The following is an 8463-nucleotide window of genomic DNA, read 5'->3' as shown; positions in this document are numbered from 1 at the left end:
GAAGCCCGCAGCCCCTGCCCACCAGCTGAGCAGTGAGGGCTCCACTGCCCAGGCTTCCCATAGAACTTACGGGGGTAGATCCTGTAACTGAGGACCCATCCATCCTCCTCACTGACTGTGGGTGCTCAGCTGCTGCTACGTGGACAGCTGAGCTGCTGCTGGGCAAGGAACAACTGCTGCCCACCAGTGTCACGGCTCTGTTGGTGGGCACAGGGGCGGCACAGCTGCTGCAAGCCTATGACCAGCCAGAAATCCCCCTCCTGTTCTTGATTTCCCAGTATCAAAAGCACGTCAGATCCCTGTGCCAGTGACTGAGCTTTTAGGGTTTGGGGCAAACGAAGCACTTCTGCCCCTCGGGGAGAGGCTGTGATCAGATCGACGTGTTGATGTGCTGTTCAGTGCCCAGGAGCCCAGCAGTCCTGCTCCCAGGAAAGCCTTGGGCATCCCTGGCCCCAGAGTGCTGAGAGGGGCAGGGTGAGGGATGCTGCGCATCCGTCCTGACCTCCAAACCCCCTGTCATGCACAGCCAAGGAGGGGAGGGGGGAAGAGCTTGGGCACCTGAACACCTTGGGCACCTTAGTCTCCAACCTGCTGTGGTACAGCCCTGAGGGCACCTCCCCGGTGTCCCCGGGGTCCCACAGCACCCAGAGCCTCCCAATAGAGGTCCTCCCCCCTTGCTCCACCACCAGCTCTTGTCCTGGATCAGTCCCACGGGGCCAGGCCGCTCACCTCATCACAAAATGTTCTTCCTCATCAAATCCTCCAGCTGTGTGCCAGGGGACTGGGGTGGCAGTCAGTGCTGATCCCCAGGGAATGCAGCTCAGCCCAGCCTGGGGAATTTCGCACCTCCTTTTTGCAGCTGGGCAATGGGGTCAGCGAAGGGACAAAGACCCTAGGAAGGGGGATAGCGAGGAGCGTTTGGGGCACAGAGAGCCCCACCATCCCTCTGGCCTGCTCAAAGGAGGAACAAACACCCCCAGTCCATCACAGAGCCGGGCAGCGATGCTGAGAGGAGCCCAGCAGCAGCCAGCCAGCCTCCCACTCCGCCTGTGCTTGGAAAAGCAGCTGAATGGGATGCAGAAGGACGCAGCTGGCAGGGAGCCGAGCAGTGAGTGGGACCAAGAGCCCCACGCACACCCCAGGCACATCCCCGGTGGCTCAGGCAGCCGCGATCCCGCAGCCATGGGTGCTGGGGGTGGCAGCGCCCAGCCCCGAGCACCCGCCCAAGCCCCGAGCGCGGCCGGTTCCCAGGGAACGTTACCAGGAACCCGCGTGTTTGGTTGCAAACAGAGCGGGAGCCGGAGCCAGGCGCTGTGTTTGTGCCTGCGGTTGCTCAGGCAACTCGGGGCCAGCCAGGAATCGAGCCCCGGGGCCAGCCAAGCTGCCCGGCAGCAGCAGGCGGGCAGGCGGACGGACAGATGGACAGACGGGCTGTCGCCGAACACAACCAGAGCCGAGGCGTCAGTGCGGAGGGGGCTTTATTGCAGAGCCGGGTCACAGCGCGGGGCTGCAGCACCCCTTGGTTCAGGCTTCTTGAAGGCAGTGGGAGCCCACGTGGGTGAAAATCTGGGGACTTGGGGACCTTTGGTTGTGGCTGGGGAACACGGAGCAGGGCGTGGGCCAGGTCCCCTGGGCCAGCCCCATCCCAGGAGCAGCCCAGCGGCTACGGGCCATGAGCAACCCTGTGGGGGTGAAGGAAAGCAAAGGCTGTGGTGTCAGCGGGGGGGGAAGGCAGGTCCCCAGCAGGGCTGCCGGGTTAGGGACAGGCTGCGGTCCCCACTGGGACTGGCAGGGAGGGTGCCCCGGGGCCGGGGCTGAGGTAGGGAAGGTGACGGTGCCAGCGGGGCACCCCGAGGAGCAGCGCAGCAGCAGGGGCAGGGGGGTCACAGCACAAGGGATGGACGTGGCGCTGGGGCAGAGCCTGGCCACTTCCCAATCGCATCCGACATCCCGCCAGCCTGGGGCCGGCCCCAGCGCAGCCTCCCGGGCCCCACGGCACGCGGGAATGTCCCGAGGCTGACATGGCCGAAGGCCGGCGCGCAGGGACCGGGGCGGTGGGCGCCAGGGGCAGCCATCCCTACTTCTTCACTTTGGCGTCGTAGGTGCCCGCGTTCTTGTAGGCACTGACGTAGCCGCTGTTGTCCACGATGTTCTCCCGCCCGCTCTTCCCCTTGCCCTTGCCTGTCTCGTCGAAGCGCTCCTTGTGGGAGCCCGTGTACTTGGAGGTGTCTGTCAGCCTCTCCACGGCACCCACGGTCTTGGCTTTCTGCGGTGGGGAGAGGGGCACAGGGAGTCAGACACCGTCCCTGTCCCCACGCGAGCTCTCGATGCCCACGGGGACCCTGCGCTGCCCCAGACCCAGGGCCATGGGGCTCCCAGAAAGCATTTGCCCGTGGGCAGAGCCCCGTCCTCCCATCCTGACCTGCCCTCCTGCTCCTGCTGGCACTCACCGTGACGCCCACATTAATGGGCTCCTTCCCTGCCACCAGCTGGCAGATGGCTTCGAACGCCTCCTCTTTGCTCTTGTCCTTAAACCTCTTCTGGGCCAGCTCCTCCAGGGCCTTCTTGAACTCCTCATAGTTGATGACACGAGCTGTCTTCCCCCTGCAAGCACCAAACCGGGATGCCCTAAGCACTTCCTCACGTCGTGCCTACAAACAGCGCTGCTGATCCAGCTGCAGGGGGCTGCGTGGCACCAGGCAGACCCCAAATTTCTCTTCTACCAGCTCGGGGTTCCTCAGCCTCCCCTGAAATGAAGCCGGACTGCACGGGTCAGGCCAGGGATGCCTGGTGCTGAGCTCCAGGAGCTGCACAGCCCCATGCTGTCAAAGTCCCTGGTGCCCAATATAACTGGGACTTGGGTGCTGGTGGCAGGAGCACAGAGCTCCCCTGCTGCGTCCTTGTCTCCCCCTTGGCCACTGAACACACCCGGGTGCTCAGAGCCCTCTTGGTTTGCACCAGGGAACCAGGGGGTGTCCAGACAGCGGGTGGGGAGGGAGCAGCTTCCCCACCCTGGTGCAGCATCAGCTGTCACCGTGTTCCCAAAATCAGCCCCAGTGCCTCTGCTCAGGCCCCTGGTCACCCAGCTCAGGGCTGTGCTGCATCCCACGGGACAGCCCCGAGCATCCTTCCCCGCTCCCGTACTGCGAGATGCCCAGCTGGAAGCCCGCTTTAACACCCAAGTGACATCAAAATCTGAGCCTCCCGCCCCAAAAATCTGCACTAATTTATTTCCAGGTCCTTCAAAAGCAGCCCTGAAGGCAGGACGCCCCAGGGCAGCACCTGCTGCACCGTGCTGGATGGCCTGGGGAGGACTGCACCTCCGTGGGGACCACAGCTCCAGGCCGCAAGGCTGGAAACCCCGAAATCAGGTCACTTACTTCACCTTGGAGAAGACAATGTCCACGTCGGTGCCGGTGACGCTTTTGCCATCGGTGACTTTGCAGTCTTTGCACAGCTTGGCCCAGTTCTTCCCGTTCATCTCTTGCCCGGTGGCCTTGGTGTCGCCGTAGATGGCGAACTTGCGGAAGCTCTCTTCCAGGGATGCCATCTCCGTGCTCCCGGCCATGGGGCTGCGGGGCGAGGGGCAGAGGGGCCCCGTTACCACCCGGCCAAGGGCGGGCGGGGGGGCAGCAGCCACAGGGCTCTGCCCAAGCCTGTGCCTCCGACGCTGTCACGGGTACCAACAGCCCTCGGGGCTCTGAAAGCTCCCGAGTGGGGCCGTCAGCCCTGGGGGGTGCCGAGGCCGAGCATCCACGCCCGGGGGAACAGCCCCGGGCCTCCCCGCTGCCCGCACCCAGCCCCGGGGCCGCTCCGCATCCCCCCGCCCAGCGCCTCCGCTGCCTGGTGACTATTGCTAGGGAGAGGCTGTGCCGCTAGCAACCGTTACTACGGGAGATGTTGTGCCTCTAGCAACCGTTGCTAAGGAGGGGTTGTGTGCCCTAGCGACAGTTGCTAGGGAGGGTTTGTGCCCCTAGCGACCGTTGCTAAGGGCAGGGCGGTGCCGCCTGGCGACCGTCGCTAAGGGCAGGGCCCCCCCCGGGGGGGCAGCATCGCGGTCCCGCCAGGCCCCGGCAGCACCGGGGGGAGCCCGGGGAGGGGGCGGGCCCCTGGGTGGACGCGGCCCCAGACCCCTTTTGGGGGGTCCCAGGCCCTTTGGGGGTGCAGACCCTTTTTTTTCGGGGGGGGGTCCCTGCTCCGGAGCTGCGCTGCTCGGCGCCCCGGCCCGCCCCGGCCCCGCACCCCGGCCCCGGTCCCGCACTCACCTCCCGGCGCCGCGCTCTGGGCGCGGGGCGCCGCCGCCGCCGCTGTTTAAGGCCCCGGGCTGGCGCCGCGCCGGCCCCCGGCGGCGGGAGGGGCCCCGGGACGCGCCCGCCCGCGCCGCCGGGGCCGCCCCCTCCCGCCCGCCCCGCACGGGAAGCGGCCGCCGGACCCCGCCCGGCCCGGTTCTCGTCGGGGGGAGCCGGGGGACCCCGCGGAGGAGCTGCCCCGGGGGGCCCGGCGCTGCTCGTGCACCCAGAGCCCCCTCGTGGCTTTAGGGGCAGCGTCGCAGCGGCTCCATCCCTGCGTCCTCCATCCTCTGTCCTCCATCCCTCTGCCCTCCATCCCTCCACCCTTCATCCTCCATCCTCCATCTCTCTGCTCTCCGTCCTCCATCCCTCCGTCCTTCATCCTCCACCTTCCATCCCTCCATCCTTCATCCCTCCGTCCTCCGTCCTATATCCCTCCGTCCTTTATCCTCCATCCTCCATCCCTCCGCCCTCTGTTCTCCATCCCTCCATCCTCCACTCCACAAAAGGGCTTGTTAGTGTGAAAAACCTCCCTCAATATCACAGCCTCCAAAGATTCTGTCTGTTTTTCTGCCTTTTCCATCTGCGTTTCTCAAAGCACCGCGTATTGCCACGGCTCCAGGCAGGTAGCCCTGCTGGATCACCTACCCTGCTTTCGTGCTGAGCTTCTGCCTCTGGTTGTTGCACTGGAACAGGGCACCTGGAGAGGAGTTCGCTATTTCCAAGGCTTCCAGATGAGGTCTCAGGCTGCTGCTGTGCAGAGGAGCCCCTGATTCGTTGAATCCAGCCGCTTGCTTTTCCTCCTTGGCTGAGCAGGGTTTGCTCAGCTGTGGGGGGGGAAGAAGGTGGTGTGGATGCTGCTGCTGTCCTCACTCGTGTGGCTTGGTCCCCAGTCACCCTGCCATCCTCTGGCAGGAGCTGCTGTGCCACAGCCTGAGCTCAAGCCCAGGCAGCTTCGCCTCTGATTGGGGTGGGCACCGGGTTCCTGGGCAGCTTCAGGAGGCCCCAGGAGATGCAGTTCAGCACCAAGGCACCTCTGCACACCCCATCCCCCCAGCCCAGATTTCAGAGGCTGCAGGGAAGCTTTTACATGCTCGAAGATGAAGACTGGCTGCTAGGAGGAAATTGGGCTTTTCTTGTTCATCTCTGTTTGTTTGTTTGTTTGTGCATTTGTTTTGATTGCTTTTTTTTTTTTTTTTTCTTTCCTGCTTGGAGAATAGGAAAAAAGTCCAATACTTTTACTGCAAAGCCAAGCACGCCATGAGCTAACCCCATGAGTTTGTGGTCTGCTCCATGCCCCATCCTGCAGGGTAAGGCCCTGCCACAGTTCACAGCGGGGGACAGTGGTCACTGAGCAGCCTCTGACCTGTCCTGGCATCACAGGGTCACAGCGTGGTGGAGGTGGGAAGGGACTCGAGGTCCTCTGGTCCACCAGGGCCACCCAGGACCATCTCCAGGTGGCTTTTGAATACCTCCAAGGACAGAGCTCAGAAGAGCCGCTGCGTGCCCCAAGGAGAGGACAGTTACTGGGGCTTGCCACATCAAGCTGGCCCTGAGGCAGCACATCTAGATCCCCAAGGGATGGAATATCTGTATCCCCAAGGGGAGGCACATCTGGAGAGCTGGGTGAGCGCCAGGAGAGGGGCACCAAGCCCGGAGGGACGCATTGCCCCACCGCTGCCATCCCATGGGCGGGTTGAGCAGGTCAGGTTTCGGTTTCTAAGGGCTGGGGTTTGTTGTGCATTTGTTGTCACCGTGACAGCCCCGTTGGGATGGAGCACGCCGAAGTGGCCACGGCAGCCAGGTCCTTGGCTGGCTCCTGTTGCTCCTGCGGCAGCCCGGAAAAGGAAGCGCAGGAGGAGGCTGGGGCTTGGTCCAGAGCCCATGGCAGGGACAGGAGCCGCGGAGGAGGTCACGCAGGTCCTGTGGCATGACTGAGGGAGGAGCACGGATGTGGGTTCACGCTTGGGCCCCCAGGGACCTTTCTCTTTTGGGGATATCCAGAAAGGATCATGATTTTCCCAGGCACTCAATGAGCTGTGCAACTCCAGCACTCATCCCAGACGTGCTGGGGCTCATGGTCAGCATCACAGGGATGCAGCAAGCCGGGTGCCAGGCTTGCCTCTGCTAGGACCGTGTCTAACCCCAGCAAACAGGACCGGGGTCACCCATGCTTCCACCTCGGCACGCAGCCCTGGCGTGCTGCAGTGGCCGCAGGGTGCTGTGGGCGCAGGTCGGAGCGCGCACACGTGCCGGGACGCGCACCCATGCGTCCTCCTCACCTCCCACGGGGCCGGGCACCGCCGGCTCGGCGGAGTTATCTTGTTTCATCAGGGAGCGCAGGAATGAGTCGCTGGCTCCGCAGCAACTGGGGCGGGATGAGGTTATGTGGGAACACTGCTCCTATAGAGCAAGTTGCTACAAAACAGAGGGAAGTGTTTCGGCGGTTGTGCAATATGTATACGGTCACCTCGGCAACGGCGCGTCCAGAAGGCATTAGCGGGGCTTAGCTGTGTCCGAGCAGTGGCGTGAGCGTGGCGAGGTGCAGCGGGTGGGCAGGGGGCCGGGGGTCCCAGCTGCGATGCACAGCACGGGGATGGGGAGGGGCAGGGCTCTGCATCTCCCCCCGCGACTCGAGGCAGGTCTCCAAAGCAGAATGGACTCCAAAAATGTCACAATCAAAGATGACTCCTGCAGGAAGGTCACCCTGGCTTCAAAGGGAGGACTAAGAAAGCGAGCCGCGCCTGAAGATGAAAGCAAGCACAGAAAGGATCGCATTGTAAGGCCGGCGGAGCCGCCGGCAGGTTGACAGACAGCAAGATTTATAACCCAGCGCTGGGAGGGGCTCCAGAAGCTGTCACCCTCCTGCAAACGCCTTGCTTATTCCTGATAAAAAGCCGCAGAGTCTCGTGGTGGGAATGGCCAGGCCAGGGCACCGGACCTGCGGGGGCAGCAGAAGCGCCTCCTGCACCCCAACTCACAGCTTGTCCATGCTGGGGGCCCTGCGGGACAGAAATGAGCTCAGCCCCGGGGGAAGGAGGGAGCTGGACGGGAGCCGCCGCCTGCCATGGAAAGCCTGCGGGGCTTTGTGGGACACCACGAGTGGCACCCAAAGCAAGGGTCCCGTGTGTTGAGAGAAAAAGCAACTGAGGCACTGGGTGGCATTTCTGGGGGTTCATTCTGCGATACACCAGTTCTCCCAGGAGCTAAAGGCATCTCAGTGCCACCACTTCCACTCCTGGGTGCCCAATACACATCTTCAATATTCCTCCCTTACAGTGGTTGTGGCAAAACCACAAAACCCAGCCCAAATCAACCACCGCAGACATACACAAAATCCTGTGGGATGCCACCTGGGACTTTCAGGAGACCAGGGCCCATACGCAGCACTGGAAGCACTGGGATCCCGTCCTGCTGGGGCCTGGCTCTTCCCTTAGCACCTGGTTGCCGCAATCCAGGGTCAAGAAATTGCACTTTGCAGCATTTGGCCCACAAAAAAAAAAAAGGTTTTTGCTCCTTGAGGGGAAGCCTGCAGGACTCTGTGTGCCTCCTGTCTAACGTCCATAGGGCCCTATGGAGAGGGGAACGCTGTCACCCCCCAGGTTAAGGTGCAAAGTCTGGCTGGGACATCCTTATGGGAAAGGTGGACCAAAGACCCTGGGGACCATCAGGCAGGCAGATAAATGTGGTGAATGACTCCAGAAAGGAGGAAAACATTTAGCAAAAGGCATAGAAAATTTTATTGTGGACAGAGCTAATAAAAAGCTCCATACATGACTTTGGGACTGGTTCTGCACAGACGAGGGGTGAGAAAACACAAAAGGTCTGCTCAGGGGCACCTGCTGGAGAGAAAGTACTGATGATTCCCAGGTGGTGGGGCAGCTGGCCTTTGAAAACCCTGAGCCCAGCCTACTGCAGGGTGGATTGCAGCAAACACAGGGAGAACAACAGGAAGGACTCCATCTAACCTGGATCCATCTGGGGCAGATGTCCTGGTCTCCACAGACGAGCAGCACAACATCTGCTGGGCCACAAGTGCTGGTCCCACACATGCCAGCATTTCCCAAGGGTCACCCTGCAAGCGGGTACCCCTGGCTACAGCAGCACGGGAAGCTGCAACATGCACGACCACAGGCAAACCTTCCTTGCACATCTAAATGTGACGACTTCAACC

At 62.7% G+C, this 8463-nt stretch overlaps 1 protein-coding gene across 2 annotated transcripts; it reads right to left on the bottom strand.

Moving 5' to 3' along the window:
* Nucleotides 1-1461: 1461 nt before the first annotated feature.
* On the bottom strand, nucleotides 1462-5076 carry TPPP3 (tubulin polymerization promoting protein family member 3). Of its 2 annotated transcripts, none has more exons than XM_040571767.1 (4): nucleotides 4938-5076; nucleotides 3381-3572; nucleotides 2451-2604; nucleotides 1462-2266 (listed from the first exon to the last, which is right to left on the bottom strand). In XM_040571767.1, the coding sequence occupies exons 2-4, from the start codon at nucleotides 3566-3568 to the stop codon at nucleotides 2078-2080; spliced, it is 531 nt and encodes a 176-aa protein (XP_040427701.1). In that variant the 5' UTR covers nucleotides 3569-3572; nucleotides 4938-5076; the 3' UTR covers nucleotides 1462-2077. The 2 variants fall into 2 exon arrangements, with proteins under 2 accessions (XP_040427701.1, XP_040427700.1); XM_040571766.1 differs by lacking the exon at nucleotides 4938-5076 and adding an exon at nucleotides 4266-4355.
* Between the last annotated feature and the right edge of the window lie 3387 nt (nucleotides 5077-8463).

The sequence above is a fragment of the Cygnus olor genome, chromosome 12 (genome assembly GCF_009769625.2).
Source record: "Cygnus olor isolate bCygOlo1 chromosome 12, bCygOlo1.pri.v2, whole genome shotgun sequence".
In the NCBI taxonomy this organism is placed as follows: Eukaryota; Metazoa; Chordata; class Aves; order Anseriformes; family Anatidae; genus Cygnus; species Cygnus olor.
The sequence above is the reverse complement of the archived record's forward strand: the minus strand, read 5'-3'. Positions and strand labels throughout refer to the sequence as shown.

What these genes read in the sequence shown, in the direction of transcription:
- TPPP3 (XM_040571767.1), bottom strand. Translation starts at nt 3,568, where the DNA reads ATGGCCGGGAGCACGGAGATGGCATCCCTGGAAGAGAGCTTCCGCAAG. An exon ending in ATTGTCTTCTCCAAGGTGAA is followed by an intron (nt 2,605 to 3,380) that starts GTAAGTGACCTG and finishes TGGTGCTTGCAG; the next exon opens with GGGGAAGACAGCTCGTGTCA. An exon ending in CCATTAATGTGGGCGTCACG is followed by an intron (nt 2,267 to 2,450) that starts GTGAGTGCCAGC and finishes TCCCCACCGCAG; the next exon opens with AAAGCCAAGACCGTGGGTGC.